The sequence below is a fragment of the Solea solea genome, chromosome 10 (genome assembly GCF_958295425.1).
Source record: "Solea solea chromosome 10, fSolSol10.1, whole genome shotgun sequence".
Taxonomy (NCBI): Eukaryota; Metazoa; Chordata; class Actinopteri; order Pleuronectiformes; family Soleidae; genus Solea; species Solea solea.
The window spans coordinates 12932378-12954503 of record NC_081143.1 but is presented as its reverse complement, the minus strand read 5'-3'; the positions used below and the strand labels follow the sequence as shown (position 1 = coordinate 12954503).

At 39.2% G+C, this 22126-nt stretch overlaps 4 protein-coding genes and 2 long non-coding RNA genes across 6 annotated transcripts; all 6 read right to left on the bottom strand.

Moving 5' to 3' along the window:
- Positions 1–333: 333 nt before the first annotated feature.
- LOC131466363 (neurofascin-like) lies at positions 334–1159 on the bottom strand. The gene is made up of 4 exons (XM_058639546.1): positions 1086–1159; positions 875–948; positions 695–763; positions 334–577 (listed from the first exon to the last, which is right to left on the bottom strand). The coding sequence occupies exons 2-4, from the start codon at positions 929–931 to the stop codon at positions 431–433; spliced, it is 273 nt and encodes a 90-aa protein (XP_058495529.1). The 5' UTR covers positions 932–948; positions 1086–1159; the 3' UTR covers positions 334–430.
- Positions 1160–5233: 4074 nt separating this feature from the next.
- Positions 5234–6128, bottom strand: LOC131466364 (integumentary mucin C.1-like). The gene is made up of 4 exons (XM_058639547.1): positions 6056–6128; positions 5845–5918; positions 5687–5749; positions 5234–5569 (listed from the first exon to the last, which is right to left on the bottom strand). Exons 2-4 carry the CDS (start codon positions 5899–5901, stop codon positions 5420–5422), a joined length of 270 nt encoding a protein of 89 aa, XP_058495530.1. The 5' UTR covers positions 5902–5918; positions 6056–6128; the 3' UTR covers positions 5234–5419.
- Positions 6129–8569: 2441 nt separating this feature from the next.
- Positions 8570–10644, bottom strand: odam (odontogenic, ameloblast associated). Its single transcript, XM_058641561.1, has 10 exons — positions 10592–10644; positions 10431–10496; positions 10300–10335; positions 10161–10208; positions 9767–10015; positions 9612–9668; positions 9413–9535; positions 8950–8982; positions 8770–8853; positions 8570–8658 (listed from the first exon to the last, which is right to left on the bottom strand). Exons 2-10 carry the CDS (start codon positions 10488–10490, stop codon positions 8623–8625), a joined length of 726 nt encoding a protein of 241 aa, XP_058497544.1. The 5' UTR covers positions 10491–10496; positions 10592–10644; the 3' UTR covers positions 8570–8622.
- A 1444-nt stretch (positions 10645–12088) lies between these two features.
- LOC131467574 (uncharacterized) lies at positions 12089–12997 on the bottom strand. Its single transcript, XR_009241509.1, has 6 exons — positions 12909–12997; positions 12723–12797; positions 12555–12614; positions 12403–12468; positions 12260–12310; positions 12089–12174 (listed from the first exon to the last, which is right to left on the bottom strand). It is a non-coding gene; the product is annotated as an uncharacterized LOC131467574 (long non-coding RNA).
- Positions 12998–13086: 89 nt separating this feature from the next.
- On the bottom strand, positions 13087–13611 carry LOC131467575 (uncharacterized). Its single transcript, XR_009241510.1, has 4 exons — positions 13562–13611; positions 13363–13422; positions 13271–13285; positions 13087–13175 (listed from the first exon to the last, which is right to left on the bottom strand). It is a non-coding gene; the product is annotated as an uncharacterized LOC131467575 (long non-coding RNA).
- Positions 13612–16142: 2531 nt separating this feature from the next.
- Positions 16143–22084, bottom strand: sparcl1 (SPARC-like 1). The gene is made up of 11 exons (XM_058641560.1): positions 21971–22084; positions 20745–20800; positions 20585–20650; positions 19456–20490; positions 19056–19164; positions 18409–18530; positions 18202–18322; positions 17975–18111; positions 17701–17849; positions 16736–16884; positions 16143–16624 (listed from the first exon to the last, which is right to left on the bottom strand). Exons 2-11 carry the CDS (start codon positions 20796–20798, stop codon positions 16596–16598), a joined length of 1971 nt encoding a protein of 656 aa, XP_058497543.1. The 5' UTR covers positions 20799–20800; positions 21971–22084; the 3' UTR covers positions 16143–16595.
- Positions 22085–22126: the final 42 nt, after the last annotated feature.

Below are 22126 nucleotides of genomic sequence, written 5' to 3'. Positions count from 1 at the left end.
ATGCCCTTTATGTTGGTGTCACTCAGTCTTCTTTGAGCCGCCTCCAGTTATTGCAAAATGTGGCTGCTCCTCAAACTAAACGGGAGCCCATCACTCCAATACTTTATTTTTCTCCACTGACCGCCTGTGTGTTTTTTAGAATTGATTTTAAACTTTTTAATGTTTGTTTTTAAAGCCCTTAATGGCCTCGCCCCAGCCTATTAAACAGACATTTTAACTGGTCGCAACCAGTTTATGTTTGACTAAGGGTTAACACACTATGATACATGCAGCTCTTTTGTATCCACTTAAAATATTAAAAAAAAAGAAAACGAAACATATTGAGCCAACATCTTTTCAAATTGTGAAGTTTATTAAGCAGATATCACAAGGGAGCACAGATCTCAAACATGCACATCGCTCATGATGATCTCTGCTTTAGTTTTAGATTCTACTTGGTAGTTGCAGCAGCAGTGGTGGCAGGAGCTTTAGTTGTAGTAGTAGTAGTAGTAGTGGCTGCAGTTGTAGTTGTTGTGGTAGAGAGTAAGAGTTTCAGCAGCTCAAGCAGTTGTGAAACAGAACTAGTACCAGTAGTTTGCTTCAAGAAAAACAGAAACATTCAGAGTCAGTTGTACAACAGAGGGTTTTCTATGGACCTCTTTAGAAACAGACAGCTGGTTTAATGTTGAATGTACAGTACTAAGAGGCCACTCACCTCGTTGGAGCCTGATGCTGAGTTAGACTCAGAACTTGAGCGGGCAACACGTTTGTGAGCCATGTCTCTCTGTACAAATCCAAAAGTTGCAGGTTATATAGTTTCAGTTTCATCACAAGAAGAGTTGTGATATTCAAGTGCAAAGATAAGTGATATCGAATGCAAGAGAGATTGACTTACAGGTTGAGCCAGAGTGAGGCTCAGGAGGCATCCAAGCACAAGCACTAACTTCAGCATGGTTTCAGTGATCACACCTGTTAAAAACCAAAAAATACTGTAGGACCTGCTCAGCTCAACACTGTGTCCAAAAACAAAATTGCAACCAAGCCACACAGGGAAGGCAGAATATTAAATAATGAAATAATGATAACAATAATAAGAATGTCATTACCTTCAGTTCTTTGCAATTTCAGTAGACAATCACAGAGATGGTCAAGAGGGGTTGCTGTTGTGATGTTAGGGACGTGGAGCTTGTCTTTTATACAGATACAGGAGCAGATGTCCTGTCATTTACGTCAACAGTGTTGGGAAATGGCAATTTTTAAGAAATCGTTTCCCTCCACTTTTCAAGGTGTGGTTACTTTTAAGAGCCTGAAACCACACCTGGATACACATGATATACAGAGTAGCATCAGTTAAATATCACATATGAGGTTTAATATACAATTGTGTAAAACATTTCTTATTATACAGGATTACTTTAAATGTTGGTCTTATATTTGATTGTATGCCCATTATACGGCAAATTGTTTAACAGATGCAACAAATAAAGAAATACCTGGACTTATGATGACAAATCAGGTGGCTTAAGCAGGGAAGAAGCAACACCCGTGAATAATGCTTTCCTGTCTGCTTCCTCTTGATTTAGGATGTTGCAGGATACTCAGCATAAATTACTCAAATATATCAGCAACTCTTCAATAATGATCTTTCCCGTTTATTTATTTTATTATTATTCTAAGGTTTTGAGAAGGGTGTGGCTGAGTATTTGCTACGTGGTTCGTATCAGTGAAGGCCACATATACTGTCACACAGAACAGAGGAGTGGATAAATAGAGCAGATTATTAATAGAGTCTCCAATACATTTATCAAAAATAATCTTTTTTGCAGGTTCTTCGGGAGCAATGAAGCTCATATTTGTCGCAGCTTTACTTCTGTCAGCAGCAGACTGGGGTCATGTGAGTATTATACTTTACATTATAATAAATAAACAAAATAAAACAGTGGGAGAAAGGAATAGGCCTGAGAATGAAGGGCATCTTTGATCTGTGTTAAGAAAAAATTCACAATGTCATTTTGGACTTCAAAATGTAATTGGGAACTTCACACTGTTGGGGGGCAGCATGCCTGAAGGAACATAAACATAAATAACAGTAAAATAAAAAATAAGTAACAGATATTAAAGACATTTAGGACATGCAAAAACAACATCTCACATTTTAAAGTGATATTAAAAAACAGACGGTGACGGAGACTGTCTGATGTCTAATGACAGCCCATTCCACAATAAAACATATCAAAGCAAAAAACCACAATGACAAGTGGTTTGCAGAAAACACATTAAATCTCACAACACAACAGCATATAACATAACACAACAACAAATGTGATTTTTTTAAATGTGTTTCGTTTTGCGATTTGCTGTGGCGTTTTCTTCTTTGGGGATATTTTGCGATTTGCCTTTATGTTCATTTTCTGTTGTCTTAAGAGTATTGCATTTTCTTCTTATTTGCCACTGTGTTTTTGTGGTTTCCATTTGTCTTTGTGGTTTTCACTTCAGGGCCAACCTGAGCAAGAGAGAGATCCAGAATATTCCCAAAAAAAGATCTTAGTCAACGTGCAGCACGGCAGGGCCTTCATATATGACTGCGGCTTATAAAACGTGCAGCACATGCAAACTGTCATGGACCCTCAATTGCTCCACACAAAACGTGCAGGAATCCAAGAGCTGCTACCTGAAGACGTACTTAGGCGTCCTCGACATAGAAGAGCCATTTCATTAATTAAAGCTACATGTTTAAACTCTTACAGTCATTAATTAATTATTTGAATCCAGTGATGGTATAATTCAATAATGCCCTGCCCCTCTTTTGTTTAGGAATAACCACAGATGTTGCTGCGAGGAGTTCAAAACAGATCCACACCCTGGGGGTTCATACTTTAGACAGGGAAAAAAGAGAGGTATTTACAGTTGTTTTTAATTATAAATGTATTACCAATAATCAAACAATGTCAGATTATTCATTATCACAAAGGATAACAAATAATTTAGGGTATGAGAATTTGTCATTACTTTGGTCTTTTTGGGGACCCAAACAAAAAAAAGGTGTATGCATTTCCATAAGTGAAAGTTAGCTAATAAAATAAACCTTACAGACACAGGAAAATAAAATCTAGATTTGTGAGAATGGATATTTTAAAAAAAAAACAGGGGCAATTTGAGAATGGTTTCATGAAACTTATACTTGAAACCAAATGTGACGTAGCAGAGAATTTTACTTAGAAATGAACAGTAACTTGTGCAGCCAAGAGTTGTTTTTTGACTAATTTTGTAATTGTATGATCAAGAGGTAACTATAGTGGCAAATAAGCTCTTTGTTGAGTTCTGGCTCATTTTACAACATTTTACAACTGTCCTCAAGCATAAATATTGTTCTTAAAACTTCATGATATCCTCCACAAATACAATTGTGGTTCACCATTTTCATTGAATTTAGAGTGGTTTATTCAACACAAAGTAACACATTTGGCGTCCCAGTGCAAAATGACTGCCATAGAAAATGTATGGGTAAGACTATATTATGTTCATGCAACAGATGGACATCCACACTCATTTACTCACCAGATCCCAGATCTGAGAGGGATGTTCTTATACATGCAACACTAAGAATAAGAACCTTGTGACAAAGTGTATGTTGTGTAAAATCAAACGTCGCCTGAAAACTGAGTATAAATTAACGTAAATGTTCCATCAGACTTGCTGATCCTACCCTGTGGCAACTTCAGTTACCAAGAGGAGGTGATATTGACAAGAGAGGAAGCAGAACTGTTCTTGCTACATGCCTTAGGCTCATTATATCCTCAGGGTTTAAAGGCTGACCCGATATGAGTAACGTTGTATTGGGGTTTTACCTGGAATATATCATATTACAAAGAAACTGCACTTTAGTACAACTCCTCTGATGTTTGTGCAGTTCTCTCATTTAGAACATAGGTGTCATGACCTTAAGTTTCTGGTGTTTAATTCCCACACAAAGCAGGCCTGCATAGATGTGTAACACCTAGAGAATTACAAAAGTGTCAGCTGAAGTTGCTGAACTACAACTCCCAGCTGAGCAGTGCTAACCCAGCATAGATGTATTACTCATGAAGCGGATTTTTGTGTTAAACCTAATGTATTCTCATAAATTGTCTTGCCCATGATAATATTTATCATTGAAACATAAAATTCACCCTCTCTGTTCCCACTCTCCTCTCTGTCACTGTCGGTACTTGAAACACAGTTTATTTTCATCTTGGAGGAGATCGTTTCTGACTTTCTTCAAACTTTATTCATGAATGACACTCATGTAATTGATTTGGGGTTTTTTTTTGGTTTGGTTTTGTGTGCAACAGTGACATTCTGAAACATTGTTTTTTGTTTAGAACATTTTATTGTTGTGAAAACAAGCAATTGGCCCTATTCTCTTTTCTCTCTACTTACTTCTACTCGGTTCAATTATATCCAGACATAACCTGTCGTTTCATTGTTATGCTGATGATGTTCAGATTTATTTACCTTTGCAGTCCAACCATAGTGTCTCACAAAGCATTTTACTTAAGTGCATTTCTGACATCAAGTAGTGGCTGAGACAATTTTCTTCATTTAAATTAAACAAAGACGGAGTTGCTTTTGGTGATCCTGGAGCAGCGAGCGGGGGTGCCCTGTCTCCACAGGTCAGCTCAACTATTAGAAACCTCGGTGTTGTCTTTGACTGTAATCTAAATTTTAACAAATATGTCAAGATAGGTATTTATCATTTGCGTATACTGGAGAAAGCAAGACCATTTTTAACTTGCCACAACCTAGAGGTAGCCATACACGCATTTATTAGTTCTAGACTGGACTATTGTAATGCCCTTTATGTTGGTGTCACTCAGTCTTCTTTGAGCCGCCTCCAGTTATTGCAAAATCTGGCTGCTCCTCAAACTAAACGGGAGCCCATCCCTCCAATACTTGTGTACCTGTGTGTTTTTTAGAATTGATTTTAAACTTTTTAATGTTTGTTTTTAAAGCTCTTAATGGCCTCGCCCCAGCCTATTAAACAGACATTTTACCTGTTTGCAAGCACGGGAGAGATTTCCGGTCATCCAACCAGCCTATGCTTGACGATTCCAGGTCTAGATATTAACAGTGGGGTGACCGAGACTTTTCAGGTGCGCCCCCAGGCTCTGGAATAATTACAGATCTGTGCCACGGGAGCACTTAGATACATGCAGCTCTTTTGTATCCACTTAAAATATTTAAAAAAAAGAAAACGAAACATATTGAGCCAACATCTTTTTCAAATTGTGAAGTTTATTAAGCAGATATCATAAGGGAAACTGCTGATTTTGATCCACATTTACTTGAACTGAAATGTTGAGTGTGGTTGAGACAAACAAAAACAGCACAGATCTCAAACATGCACATCGCTCATGATTGGATTTCATTCTCATGATGATCTCTGCTTCAGTTTCACATTCTACTTGGTAGTTGCAGCAGCAGTGGTGGCAGGAGCTTTAGTTGTAGTAGTAGTAGTCGGGGCTGCAGTTGTAGTTGTTGTGGTAGAGAGTAAGAGTTTCAGCAGCTCAAGCAGTTGTGAAACCGAAATATTACTAGTACCAGTAGTTTGCTTCAAGAAAAACAGAAACATTCAGAGTCAGTTGTACAACAGAGGGTTTTCCAAGGACATCTATAGAAACAGGCAGCTGGTTTAATGTTGAATGTACAGTACTAAGAGGTCACTTACCTCGTTGGAGCCTGAGTTAGACTCAGAACTTGAGCGGGCAACACGTTTGTGAGCCATGTCTCTCTGTACAAATCCAAAAGTTGCAGGTTATATAGTTTCAGTTTCATCACAATAAGAGTTGTGATATTCAAGTGCAAAGATAAGAGAGATTGACTTACAGGTTGAGCCAGAGTGAGGCTCAGGAGGCATCCAAGCACAAGCACTAACTTCAGCATGGTTTCAGTGATCACACCTGTTAAAAACCAAGAAATACTGTAGGACCTGCTCAGCTCAACACTGTGTCCAAAATCAAAATTGCAACCAAGCCACACAGGGAAGGCAGAATATTAAATAATGAAATAATGATAACAACAATTAGAATGTCATTACCTTCAGTTCTTTGCAATTTCAGTAGACAATCACAGAGATGGTCAAGTGGGGTTGCTGTTGTGATGTTAGGGACGTGGAGCTTGTCTTTTATACAGATACAGGAGCAGATGTCCTGTCATTTACGTCAACAGTGTTGGGAAATGGCAATTTTTAAGAAATCGTTTCCCTCCACTTTTCAAGGTGTGGTTACTTTTCAGAGCCTGAAACCACACCTGGATACACATGATATGCAGAGTAGCATCAGTTAAATATCCCATATGAGGTATAATATACAATTGTGTAAAACATTTCTTATTATACAGGATTACTTTAAAGGTTGGTCTTATATTTGATTGTATGCCCATTTATAAGGCAAATTGTTTAACAGATGCAACACATAAAGAAACACCTGGACTTATGATGACAAATCAGATGGCTTAAGCAGGGAACAGGCAACACCCGTGAATAATGCTTTCCTGTCTGCTTCCTCTTGATTTAGGATGTTGCAGGATACTCAGCATAAATTACTCAAATATATCAGCAACTCTTCAATAATGATCTTTCCCGTTTATATATTTATATTTTTTTTATATATTTTTATATAAAAAAATTTATATTATATTTATATTTAATATGTATTTATATTATTATTATTCTAAGATGTTTGAGAAGGGTGTGGCTGAGTATTTGCCAAGTGGTTCGTATCAGTGAAGGCCACATATACTGTCGCACAGAGCAGGGGAGTGGATAAATAGAGCAGATTAAGAATGGAGTCTCCAATACATTTATCAAAAATAATCTTTTTTGCAGGTTCTTCAGGAGCAATGAAGCTCATATTTGTCGCAGCTTAACTTCTGTCAGCAGCAAACTGGGGTCATGTGAGTATTATACTTTACATTATAATAAATAAACAAAATAAAACAGTAGGAGAAAAGAATAGGGCTGAGAATGAAGGGCATCTTTGATCCGTGTTAAGAAAAAAATCACAATGTCGTTTTGGACTTCAAAATGTAATTGGGAACTTCACACTGTGGGGAGCAGCATGCCTGAAGGAACATCTTTATAAATAACAGTAAAATAAATAAGGAAAATAAAAAATAAGTAACAGATATTGAAGACATTTAGTACATGCAAAAACAGCATCTCACTTTTTAAAGTGATATTCAAAAACAGACGGTGACGGAGACTGTCGGATGTCTAATGACAATGAATATTCACAAAAAAAAGATCTAAGTCAATGTGCAGCAGCGCAAACTGTCATGGACCTTTATGTATCTACTGTATATATATGGGTTACACTAATACTACACCAATAAGCCAAAACATTTAACATGTACATGGATTTTAAATTAAAAAAAAGAAATAAATCAGATGCTTATAATAATTGCCATAATCACAGTATAGTGTCTTTAAAATGTAGTTTATTTGTTTATAATATATGCATACATGGTTTTATCTATATGTTTGACACGCTGTAATCATGTTTTTTTTTTTTAATTTTCAATATATTGGTCAATATATATATACATAGATTCTAACCAGACACTTTTGGCCCCCTTAAAAAATGATAACTATCCATGTGTCAGTATGTGTAACAGTATACATAAAACATTTGATTTTAAGGATCCCAGATCTGAGAGGGATTTTCTTATACATGCAACACTAAGAATAAGTTAACGTAAATGTTCCATCAGACTTGCTGATCCTACCCTGTGGCAACTTCAGTTACCCAGAGGAGGTGATATTGAGAGAGGAAGCAGAACTGTTCTTGCTACATGCCTTAGGCTCATTATGTCCTCAGGGTTTAAAGGCTGACCTGATATGAGTAACATTGTATTGGGGTTTTTACCTGGAATATATCATATTACAAAGAAACTGCACTTTAGTACAACTCCTCTGATGTTTGTGCAGTTCTCTCATTTAGAACATAGGTGTCATGGTGTTTAATTCCCACACAAAGCATGCCTTCATAGATGTGTAACACCTAGAGAATTACAAAAGTGTCAGCTGAAGTTGCTGAACTACAACTCCCAGCTGAGCAGTGCTAAACCAGCATAGATGTATTACTCATGAAGCGGATTTTTCTGTCTGTGTTAAACCTAATGACGGTCCTGTGACAGAAAGATTGGCATTTTTGCATTAAAGAAACGTGCATGGATCTAAGTATTCTCATAAATTGTCTTGCCCATGATAATATTTATCATTGAAACATAAAATTCCCCCTCTCTGTTCCCACTGTCCTTTCTGTCACTGTGGGTACTTGAAACACAGTTTATTTTCATCTTGGAGGAGATCGTATCTGACTTCCTTCAAACTGTATTCATGAATGACATTCATGTAATTGATTTTGGGTTTTTTTTTGGTTTGGTTTTGTGTGCAACAGTGACATTGTGAAACATTTTTTGTTGTTTAGAACATTTTATTGTTTTGAAAACAAGCAAGATAGCACATACAACATCTGAGGACAGATACATTGCATTCAGAGAAACAGCATACTACCTAAAAAACCTTGAGCTTCTGGTGACAACAACCAAATACACAGACATTAATATCTTCATTATCAATTTGTTGCTATTTCCAGATGACATCTATGGCTCAAACAGGAACGGGAAATTGGAGTTCCCCTGCAGACAGTTGAATTATTAAGTCAGAGTTTGCGTTCACTGTGTATGTGTGTGTGTGTGTGTGTGTGTGTGTGTGTGTGTGTGAGCGTGTATGGGTGCATTATTTCCCACCTCATCAATCCCAGGACCTGACGCGTCACCACGAGGATTAGGAGGAATTGTAGTAGCCTCTTTGTGTGTCCCCACTGGCCATGTCTGACACAGGCAAAAGTTAAGAAAACAAAGTCATTTGACTTAACCAGTGCAGACTTGACTTAATTATAAAGTAGTTATGCAGTGCAGTGTACTCACTCTCTCTGTTTGCACCTTCGGCTGGGAGGCCTGCTAAAATTGATAGAAAAAAATGCGGTTGCATTGTATTAGCTATAACAAGTAATGAACATATGATGAAATAAGGTGAATTGAGAAATAAAATGTACAAGGATAAGCCACAGTTGGTATCATTTAACACTCTCCAATATGACAGGGATGACTGATTGGTTTTAACAGGCAACCACGACTAGACAGCGTGTGGTCAACAGTTGTCATTGCGTCACAGTCACCACATCCTCACAGTCATGACTCAACATGCTCAGCTGTAATTATCATTAAATCACATCTATGTCATCAGGTTTTAAACAAAATTCAAAGTAAATGCCAAAGTAAAACAGCACTTTAAACATAAAGCTCTTGATGCCGTCATGCGTTTTAATCTTTTTAAAGAAAATATCCCACCTTTCCCTCAACATCTATCAAGTTATCATAGACATCTGACCTGCAGAGGGAGCTGTGGCCTCTGTGTGGTTCTCTCCAGGTTCTGTTGACCGTTGTTAGGCGGCAGCACCACTGTATTTCTCTGCTGTGGGTAGCCATATGAGGGCATGAAGTACTGGAATCCCTGTGGATAAATAATTAATTAAATCAATTTTAAGTCTGAATTGAGAAAATAAAAACATCAGTGTTTGACTTCATACCTGCTGTCTGGGAAATTGAGGGAATCCATAACCAGGGTACTGAAACTGTGGAAACATCTAAAAAAAAAAAAAAGAGAGAGAGATATGAAAGAATAATTCATTTATCCATAAGAGACGTAGCATAAGCAGCCACCACATTATTTGCATTGTCGCACCTGCATAGGGTTTTGGGCCTGCTGAGGCACAAGGGGAGCGTTGGGGTCCAGTGAGGGCCCGAGCTGCTCCTGCTGGCCGTTGGGTACAAACATGGGTGTTAGCTGGTTGCCGTGGGTGGGGAACAGCAGCTGAGTCCCCTGGGGCCCAAAGGGACCAGACATCTGTGGGTTGAAGTTCACCATCTGTGGGGTGAGCAGCACCTCTGGCTGCTGCTGCTGCAGCACATACTGAGGTAATATGGATCCCGCCTGGAGAAGAAAGTGGTTTCTTTCATCTTTTATTTTCTCCAAAAAATATGACTCATGAAGACACTTGAATTCTATTGATAATATAAATAAATGGTGCTATGATTAGCATTAGAGCAGCACACATATTTGTGAGTCCAGCCTGTACCTGTGCTTGTGCAAGTGCTGCAAGAGTTAGTCCATTCAGTCTTAGGATCTGAAAACACAAAACTGTTGCATTAGCTCATTGTATGACAGGGAAAAGGGTTCTGTTGCAGTAGATGTGAATGCATAAATGACTTTTTTACCTCATTGCTGTTGCTTGCAATAATTCCAATCTGCAGCTGTAAAAGAGAAGGAATAGCATGTTATATTTTCCTTTTAGATGCTACAAGAGCAATCAGACGTACAGTATAATAGAACAATGCATGTCACTCACTGGCAGAGCGAAGCTGGTCCTCAATAGACAAACCAACAGACAGGCCGTTTTTAGATCCATGGTGTCCTACAGTGCGTAAAAATATGAGGCATTAAAAACAAAATCATCCACTTCACTATTACCAAGACATGGGAAAAGTTTAACCGAAGCACAAGCACTACCAAGTCTTTGTAGAGTTTCTCTGGTTCTGCTTTCCTTTCCTGAGTGCCTGCCTCCTCACCCGGTCCATATCCCTTTTAAATTCTCTGATGTGAGCTGTTAAAATCCACCATCAGCCTGTCCAGACAATGTGTGGTCAGTGTCACAGACATTTCTCATGGCAACAGACTCAGACACTTACAACACAGGACAGGTAAGTGTGTTATTAGGCGCCAGTCATGCCTCTAAATGCCATGACACGGGTCTGTGTTGAGTTATTGACAAGTTTACAAGGATTCTGAATTTGTAACGATATGCACTTTTCACTCTAAAAGCACCGGTGTCTCATTGGCAGTTTATGTGCACATATGTTGAAGTGTGCTGCTTCAGCGTGTAATTACAGATTTGAAATGCAGCAGGGGTTTTGTCAAATTATGAGAATAAAAAGGAAAACAGAGGCTGAAAGCTTATAATCAGACATTTGTCAAGAGTTGTACATCATGTTCAGACTCATGTTGGTGTTTCACTGGCTAATGTGTGTTCATGGTCGACTGCATTTGAATTCATGTTGAGGACACAAACAAAATTGAATTTGTCCTTCAATAATACACATCTGTTTTCTAGGGACTAGAACAAAAAGCCCTATATTTGAATAGTTGTGTCCTATGTTTTCTGTTTTTTACATATATGTCTTCTGTTTTTCCATTTTTTGTAATCGGCAGTGATGTATATTTAGGTACCCGAGCACAAATGGCAGGGGTCGAAATGGCACGAATATATGAGTGGAACCTATTGTTATTCTTCAAATTATTATAACTATTAGTAGTAGTTGTAGTAGTAGTAGTAGTTTTCCATGTCATTGTGGTCATTTTTAAGGGGGTTATCGTCCATAGAAACTCTTGAAACTTTGCACAGAGGTCAGGTTTGGTTTTTAATTGTTTAAACCTACTGTGTACAACTATTTTGTTCTCTTAAGATTAAAACCTGAATATCTGACAAGTGGAGTGAGGTGGGTTGTTTTTTTTTCAAACCAAAGATACACCTGTTCTGCTGAACCAGTATGACATGACGGAGTGGCAGTGACTCAGCACGATCCTGAAACTGATGCAGCTATATACAGTAGAATATATACATTTACAGAGGTACATTTTGACACAAAAACTGAAATATTAACAGTATTTAAGTTTACTCGTACCACAGAAAGTAAAACCTCTGGATTACTTTCTTAATTTGAACCCCAACATTTTGGAGGTTTCGTGGAGCATGTGTGTATCTATGAGGCATTTACTTTATTCATCTGTTTTTATATTCATTGTCCTTTAGATGGCAGCAGAGATGCATTATAATTTACATAACAGTTGTGTTGTGCTTGTGTTGGCGTCAAAACAGAGACATCTACAAAACAAAGTTTGATGTTTTTAAGTAGATTTATTTATTTTACATGCACAGTTCACCTTTTTTCCATGTGACATTTATGCACACAGGCTCTATGGCCAAAATCATACAAATCAAGTTTTATTGTCATAATAATTATTAGTTAATTATCCACATGTTGACCATCTTCATCACACAGAGTAGTTGTTGTGCTGTCAGTAGGAGCTGGAATCTGAGAAAATAAAGACAAAATAATTAATTAATTTTCACAGTGAGATTTCATATCAGACAGCTTCTTGTGAATTGTATTATTTTACCTGAGTATCCATAGTGATCTTCATGTTGTTGCCCTGTTTCATAATCTGACGCTGGAAATTAATTAAACAACAGTTGTTTCATGTAGTGTCCATTTGTACCACATACAGAAGATGTTTTATTTATTTTAATATTTATTTCTCACCCTGAATCTTCTGAGAGGATCAGGCTGTGGGGGAAGCTGCTGTTGCATGGCAACACCTGGAAACCCCTGGAAGAAAGTTGGCAAAGCAGCTAGATTCAGTGATTCTTTAGCTACAAATCATCATGTGACCTGTATTAGAGTAGAGTGGTTACCATCTGAGGCTGCTGAGGAGGATTCATAGCGGCCATTTGAGGGAATCCAGCGAAAGGAAGCTGATGGTTGGTTTAAATAAGGACAAAAAAAAAAGACATAAATCATTCGTGTCTGGGTCTCTAAACAATGAAACTGTTACATGAGCCTTCATGTGTGTTAACACCAACCGTGTTGACTGCAGGAACAGGGTATACATTAGGAACAGGGGCCGGCAGAGCAAAAGCAGGGACTCTAGGAACAACCTTTGAGGAAAAGGGTACAGATTACAGATTATCATGAAATAATAAAATTTAGAGAAATATCTGTGGTTTATGACTGATCATTTTTATTAAATCAAGACCTGATGGACTGACCTGCACAAACTGTGGCTGTCCAACGAAACCTGCCCCACCACCAGGCACCACAGGCAGGTTCAGGCCTCCAGCAATCAGTGCAGGGTTCAGGCCTCCAGACATCAGTGCAGGGCTCAGGCCTCCAGACATCAGCGCAGGGTTCAGGCCTCCAGACATCAGCGCGGGGTTCACTATTCCTCCGTTCATACCTGCCAACATTCCTCCATTCATACCTGCCATCGTTCCTCCGTTCATTCCTGCCATCATGGCTGCTAACATCCTCTGTGTCTGCATGTATGAAGACAGAGAGTTTTGAGTTACTATTAATTACTAGATTATTATGGGAAATACATGCAAATTGTTATTTCCAATGCAATCCTTACCTTGCCTGCACTGACCTGTAAGCAAAGAGACAAGATATAACATGTGTTATAGATAGATAGATATATAGATAGATAGATAGATAGATACTCACATTGGAGATGGTCACTATAAAAGTTGTAAGAAGAAGGAGCTTCATTTTTAGTCCTGAGTCCTATATTTGAAAAACAACAACACCACAATAGATACATTTTATTCATATCTTTAGTATAGTTTGTGATGTATGAATAATGTTCATAGATCGCATATTTAGCCTATTTCTTTCCATACACTGTATCATCTCTTTAACATACCTTCTAATTGCAGTTCTTCCTTCAAATGTTATGTACCAGGTAAGACGCTACACTACAGTATTTCTCTGATTGTAGAACACCTTATATCGGTGCCAAAGATTACTATGAGCCAATTAGAGAGGAGAACACTAACTTGTTGACAAACCATACATGTCACCTGTGTGTGTCATGGGAACGTGTGATATGACATCTTCATTCCCTTTGTCGACAATAAAGGACAAAAAAGTAAGTCAGTATTTTCAAAGATTGAAAGATTATTTTTCAAAGACCCTTTTGAGCCTGTCCACCATTGTACTCCATGCAGCAGAGTGACCACAATAACAGAGTGATTCAGAGTCTTGAGGTGGGTTTTGTGGAGGTTTAGCGACCAAACTAAGAACCGTTGAAATGTTGTGGTGACAGGAGGCAAACAGCTGACATCATCATTGAGTGTGTGTGCATGCATAAGTTCATTTTTTGGACTTCAGAAAAAGAGATTTAAGTCAGAATGAAACTGGAATGCAGCAGATGCAATTTATGAGTAAGAGTTTATAGACAGTGTGTCTTGAAGTCTTTTTTTACTTGTCAACTATTTATATCATACCAACCATCTTAAGCCTGATGACCACAAGACCTCTTTTAATTTGTAAAATCCTCGCGGCAGAAACAGATGTCTGTCGTATTTTATCAACACAGTTTCTCATGTTGTTTGGAGCCATACATTCATTCCTGGTGTGGTCGGCTGGGTGTGTTGTCGCACACTGAGGCCGTCTGGGAAAGATTTTTTTTGGCTGCTGACTTGGCACAGCAGCCAACCAGGTAAACACCATCTGTGGGAAGCTGGTCTGGAGGTTTGCACTAATTATATACTGTCATACTCTTTCAATTAAGAAATATCTTTTTTTTTGTATTCAGATTTTTCATTTTTTTTCATTTTTGTCAAGGAAAATGACTTCTCTCTAATAATGTTATAAACATTTGAGTTGTTTTTCAGTGTCCGCTTTATGGTTTCATGGGAGTTCAGAGTTGTTGTTTTTTTGTATAAATAGGACGTCTGTTTCTCTTGGAGCTCTGCCATCACGTAAATGATGGGATGTTTCTCTTATATAGACCAAAATCACCATGTTGCAATCAGCACACGTCGTAAATATGAATGTCTAGTTTGTTCTAGTCTGTCGTACAAAAATAAGTTCCATCCCAGGAGCCGAGCCCATGACACTGTGTGTTTGACTGAAGCAAACGTATTTTGAGTCATGTGGTGTGAAATTAAATGTGTATAATTGTAATATATTGGAATAAAACTTCAACAAACAATCAACAGTTGATTTCAATAATTTATTGGTATATATGTTTTAAAGTGATAAAGTTCAAAGATGACAATGATGACAATGAAGTCCTTTAAGTCAAAAGACATTTAAAAAGAGAGAGTGAAACATGGAGATTGGAGGGAATCATGAGATACAATATATATATGTGACATCCGATGAAGATGTACAGGGTCTTATTTAACTTGCTTCGGCTTCACCCCCATTCCAGAGCATTCTTCTTCCTCCTCTTCTTCCTCCTCCTCCTCCTCAGCGGCCATCACCTTCATCACCGGAGGCTGTGTCCTCCTGAGGCGAGCTGCCGCTGAACGCTGGAACCTCAGCCTGCCGGCCGCTGCGTTCCCACCACCAGTGACAGGCTGTGGCTGGTTGATCAGCTGTGCGGCACCCTGTGGGGCTCCTCTAGCATTTATCTGAGGCAGCAAAGCGAACAGCGTGACTGGGCCTCCCCCGGCCGTCTGAGCCACTTGCCCCTGTGGATTCACATTCACTCCGCCTGTCAGGCCCACAGATAATGAACCGCCTTGCTGGAGCGCTCCAATGGGAATCAACTGCTGTAGGGGAGCCTGACCTATTTGATTCCCAACTGGCTGGATAAAAAGTGACCCACCAAGTTGAACTAAACGTGCCACAATTGGGTCCCCATTCAGCGGGATCCTATTTTGAGGGCCAGAGTTCACATTTTTGCCAGCGACTGCTCCTCCATTGTTATTCACTCCCCCATTAGCAAGTGCCTCAGCACTTCCTGAAGACACACCACCCTGCACGACAACAGCCAAGGTCTGGAGGATTACCCCCAGTAGACAGAACATGTTTTATCTCAGGGACAGCAGACAGTCGACAGGTAAAGAGCAGCTTGACTTTATCACTTATATAGAGATCAGCAGGTTCTGTGTTCACCAGGGACGGTCCAATCAGAGTCCTGCACTTTATCCAAAAACACTGTGTTCAAACATGCTGACCAGGCCGCAGGCTATTTTTGCTTTATTTCCTTACAGAGAGCCATCATTCAGGATTACGTGGCAAACCATAACAAGGTATCAGTGACTTGCATTCTCCTAACCACTACAGCAAAGCAAACGTCATATGATCATGTCATGGTGACATCAGGAAAACAGGCTCACTAATAAAACACAGTTTTAGGGTTTAACCTGATTTTTCCCCACTAATCTTTTTGGGGTCAACTGGATTCCAACAATATAATGCAATAACTTTGTTTCATGACCTTCAAGAAATGCAAGTCATTATAACAACATGGTGATATTGCAAAAACTACAGCTGTTCAAAAAGCTTTAATTTGAGAAGCAATGAAAAGGAAAAAAACATTTACAGCATTTGCTACTAAATTAACCAACATATAGTAATTGATTTAGAGTTAACACCAGGCTCTGAAACTATCTACCTAACTTTGAGTTTAAAAGAGTTATTATACACACAAAAAACACACACATATAAAATCTGAGTTATTTTAATGCCTTGTACTGTATAATGCACAATCACATTTCTACCAATGAGCTGCAGTAAACCTCCGAGTGGAATGAATTACAAAACAGTGTCTAGATACAAAACATAACACTTAAAATCTAAAGACAATGTTTTAGCCTCACTCAAGACAACAGCACTGGCCACCAACATGTGACCTTGTTATAGCAGGATTGGTACATTTGTTTATTTCATAGTTCATAGAGGATTCTCTCGCTCAAGCCGTTGTTGGAACAGCTTCCTCAACCTCAGAAAATCAGGTTGACATCCATATCCTCTGTGGAAAAAAAGATTGCATTTATGATTATGGTTAACTCATTTCTGTCACATTTTTGAGGTACAGTTTCCGTGCATGTTTCAGTTGACAGCATGCTGCTGCTACTCTCACCATTTCTGATGCCAAAGCAGGAGATCCATTCCTCAAAGGACACCTGCTTGTCCTTGTCAGTGTCACACTCCTGGAAGAAGCGGGAGGTGCAGTGCTCCATCGGCACCAGAGGGACCCGGAGCGGGGCCAGCTCTGAGTGGGACAAGAATCTGCAGAGAATGGAACAAAGTGCCGTCGCTGTGATCATTTGGGTCAGTGAGTATCATTAATAAAGGTTTGGAAATGGACTTTATCGTGACTTTAATCATCAGAATAATCTTGTCTGGTGATATCATTAAATGTATCCTATATTTAGTCTTTTAAAATGTTATAATTATTTGGCAAATACTGAACAATTAATAATTGCTTTTTGGTATAAAAGATTTAGAGGGCACTAAAAAGTCACATTATTTATTAGTTATGTTAAAAAAAGTGGAATTAAATATGATTGACACCTGACAACGCTACACATCTGACTAAAAATTACTACTGACGTCCATCACCTCACCAAATGGGCAGTGAAGCTTAACTCACAATCTGACTTCTTTCTTGTAGCCGACATTCACTGGTACATTTGACCCCTGTTACAAACAAGAGGATATCTGTGTATAGTAGGTGTTTGCGCCCTAAGGGTGGTGAGAACGACCTTGGGTCTCACGGTCTGCTTTGTGTGGGAATAACTAAGCTTGCTAGGTGTTTAGACTAAAGGGTGTAAATATGTTAGGGAGAAAGATATCGTGGAAGAGCTACAAGTGTGTAGGTCAAAGGTGAATGGCCTAGTATGAAGCTACAGGAATGTGTATGTGATCAAAGATGTAAAGAGATGGAAAATGTTATTTTCCATAACAGTCAATTCAATAATTAGACAAAGAAAAGTAATTTATTGTTTTATCTAATATACATTTTACTTTGTAACTTTAAATGTGTCTCACCATTTAAATGTAATAGTACAATAATAAAAAAAAAAACACAAGAAGAACAGCAACCTGTCAGAAGGGTGCTGGTCCAGTTGGGCAAACTGCCAGTGTACTGGATAAATGTACAAGTTGTAGTTCTTCTCAAAGTCCTGCGCAAGAAGCTCCACAGAGTAATCCCCAGCATGAAGTCGCCGCTCGCTCTCAAAGAGTTTCCTCACCTGCACAAAACAGAACAATACTGTTTCATTATGAACCAAAACAATTGCTTGTTTTTGTCTAAAGTGCTTTGTAATTTTCAGGGAAATTAGATCCCAATTGGACCAATTCATTTACTGCATCTTACCCTAAAATGTTGTTTAGGAGTGAGAAAGCCAGGGGACGTGGTGTCAAGCTCGTAGAGCTGCAGCAGCACATTTTTCAGCCAGTCTCTCATCCGCAAAGGAAACTGGACCAGCTCATTGTCCACGCACGCAGGTATTACTGAGACAAAAGAGACAGGGTCGAATGGTTGTTTTCTTGCACTGCACTACATCGATGTCTCCCACACACTACACAGGGACTCATTCTCACATTTGCATGGCCCAGTGTAGTCCAGGTGAAGTTTGGGGCCCCTCTTTGTGCCCTCCAGGTTGCATTTAGTGGCAAAGAGTTCACAAGATGTATGGTATGTTTTGTTGTCTGTTCCACAAACCTAAATGGGGCACGAACATGACAATCACATGCAAACAGTGGCTGAACACTCCAGTGTTTCCCCGTCAGCTTGTGACGCATACTCACATGATCAAACTCGTTCACACTGGGAGGACACTGAGACGGCTCCTGACAGAAACAGCCTGGCTTATTGTCTGCGTCCAGTTTACATGTCTTTCCACGTTTGCAGCGGAAACTGTCACATGGACCTGGGGGCAAAAAAGACAAAACGCTGCAATAAAAGAATGGTATTTGACACCCATTACTTGACCCTTCAGTGATTCCACAGTGACTCCTCTGATGACAATGATTTCTGCCTTTGTTACACTGTATGAGGTGAACACACGTTCTTCTGACCTGTTCCTTTTAAAACTGAAAGGATTTCAGGTGCATTTGGTGAAAAATGAAGTACATTTATTATTACTTGTTGTTCTTTTCTTATAAAGCATTTCTTGATATTTAATTCTATGCAATGACTTGACACCACTGAGCTTTTGAGCGCCCCGCACATCCCCCACATTCCACTGCAATTTGAGTCTGCTCAGTGACTGAGTTCAACGGCATCTCTCGTATTCACTCCTTAAGCCCGCTGAGCTGTGTTTTGGTAGTGACCATGAAACACGGCGGCATTATTCATGTGAAAGTTTTAGTAAATCGTGCAGTCAGCAGATTCCCTTAGTGCAGGGGTCAGTATATGCTGAATGGTGAGTGTTGTGGCTGCTGAATTAACCAACCAGCAGTGGCGTCTGGCCGATGGACGCCTCTGCTGAGAGAGGGTCTGGAGCTAGGGTAGAGATCCATTGTAGCTCTTATCTGCACTGGATTCATTCCCACCAAAGGACTCTGAAGATAAAAATGGGGGAAAATTAGGGTGCAGCTACAGGCATCTACCTATTTGTGTCATCACTTGCAACTTCATGGCACTGGAAACAAGCTTTAAACACAACATGCGTAATTTTATTTTATCATTTTACACACCTGACAGATCCCCATCTGCCTTCCATATTTCTGACCACCTATGATTCCTATGAGCCCTATATCTAATCTACATCAACCTGTTGTTTAGTCTCCAACAAGCCTGCTCGTGTATGGCGTATTACAGTGAGTTGAATGTACACATTATGTATAGTTTACCCATTTTCCTGCCCCTCTCCTCTTGGCTTTGTGCACTGTATTGTCACTGCTGCTGCTGCTGCTGATCTCTGACTCGTGATGATCTCGTTGGCTCAGTTCAGTTTGTGCTTCCTCGCTCTGTGGCGTGTGCTTCCTTGCCCTCTGGTTCTTCTTCTGCTTCCTTGTCTTTTTCTTGGTGTGGCTTACATCGTCATCCTTACTTCTCTCCTCCTCTTCCTTTCCAGCCACCCGGGAGCCTGAATCAAGCTCCCTACTCCTCTTCTTCTCCTGAGGCTTCACGTTTTCACTGATTTCTTTGACTTTAGCTTGTAAATCTTGGGCATTTTTGAGCACTTCCAGTTTGTCTAGATCAGACACCTCCTCACTCATTGCCGCTTCAGTGTTTTGCATGTCGTGTTCATAGTCCTCATCAACGGCGAGCTGTTCTTTCTCAGTAACATCTTTAGAGGAAGGCTGGGCATAGTTAGCGTGGGGTTTTATTTTGGCTGATATTTTTTGCGGAGGTTGTATGATGCCACTATCAGCAGCATAGTCAAGATTTACTGGTAGATCTGATTCTGTGCTGCCTTCTGTTTCGCCTAACAGTGCCACTAGCTCATCTCTGTCAGCCATTTTGCTCACAGGTTCCTCCTTCTGGTTCTTCTTGGACATGTTCTCCACCTCCCCATGAACTTCATCTTTCACGCTGTCTTCCTTCACCTCCCTCTTATCTGTCCCAACCTCCCCAGTTTCTAATTGACCATCTTCCTTCTTCTCTTCACCTTCAGCTTCCTCCACCACCTCAGCAGGTGTATCCTTGTCTTTGTCCACCTCTAGCTCTTTTTGTTCCACCTCTTCCTCTGTTGCACCTTTCTTCAAAAGGTCTATCAGCTCTTCCTCATTCAACAGAACAGCAATATTTGTATCTCTGTCGTCTGTAGCCTGAAACTCTCCGTCCTTGTTCGTATCAGCATTGCGTTCGGAGTTCAGCTGCATATCGTCCTGATCCTTGTTCTTGGGGACCTGTGGTTGGTCGGCCTCCTCTGTCATGACCTCCTTAACCAGGACGAGGGAAAAAATATTAAGTTACACTAAGAAATAATCTGATTTTAAAAAAAACATTTCCAAACAATTTTGAGTCACATGTTACCTTTTCCTTGATTTTGTGTGAATTCTTGTGCAACCCATGATGTTTTCCATGATGTTTACTTTCAAGCTGGACATAATATGGGGATTACATTTAGTTCACTGAATGAAAGTCAAAAAGTCAAAAATGTAATTGTTGAGAAAAAAGTAACTTTGCTACTCACAGACAGGACAAATGTGGCTGTCAGTAAACAGGTGAAAACTAAGCAGGCCTTCATTCCTGAAACATTGGAATTAGTTACAAAAATTAAAAAAAACATATTACATGTGTTTTATATTGATTTATTGTGAAGCACTGTGCCGTTAATAAAAAAAAAACTTAGTCAACAAATAGCATAAAAAGCACACTATAAGCAATCAATACACAACTTAGCTTCGGTTAAAATCCACACAAACATGTAACCACAATGAAATGTAACTTTATCAATGTGTTTCAGGCCAAACTACTATTTTTATTTATTGTAATTCTTTTTTTTTTTGTTGCTGCTATGTAGTTTAGCTGGCTATTTATATCCACTGTTTTGTATAGGCCTGAGTATTTATAATGTGATAGGCCGTTGTAATTTTGTCTTAATTGTTATTTGTCTACCTGTCTATTAGTTTCCTTATTTATTCTTATGTATTATGTTATGTTCTATTCTGTCCTTAATTTACATCCTGCAGATGTAAATTAACTATTATCTAACTTTAAACTTGGTCAATCTGTCAAAGATGAAAACAGATAAGTGCACCTGTATGCTGCCAACACATTCATGGCTAAAAGAGCTGTGGGATCATTCTCCACAGTTGTCAACGGCAACAGGCCTCTAAGATGCACCTCTATCTCTCTCAAAGGGCCACATTCAGACCTAAAGTAAACATCAGAAGCTACCAGACTGGAAAAAGTTGACTAAGTCCACAAACATTTTGTCTCTCTAGATGGAAACAAAACAGACATCACTGGACCGTCCAGGGAAAACAATAGCTCCCTGGCTCTGCCCAGTTAGGCGCAGGTAGGAGGAGCCTGTTTCTGAAAAGCCCCTGAAAGCAATAAATAGTTTAATATTTTATTTAAAAAATCAAAAAAAACAATGAGTGCAACAGTGCGATGGACACATATTGACTTAATTTCTAACACACTTTTCAATACAATCTAGAACATGTAGACCATATTTCTCAGATTTTTTTTAAAAAAAAGTCTCTAACAGTCTTTAAAAACCAAAATCTCAGTTTGTCTGTGCTACATAAAGACAGTATATGTGTACACTGTAGTAAAGTCACTATCGCGTGGTATATAATTGAGGCATCAAGGCAAGCAATGAATCAAGCAATGAATCACTGCATATACCATAAAACAAGTTGAATGTTGTCACAATGAAAGAGCTCCATTATATCCAGTATAGGATTTTACCTGAGGCTTGAAGGATGCCAGGGAACGTAAAATCCAGCGCAAACTCCCCGTATATGTGCCTGTGTTGAACCTGTGAAGATGCCCTTTTGTAATAAGACAGAGCGAACACTGTCCACACACACACACACACACACAAACACACACTCTGCCTACCAA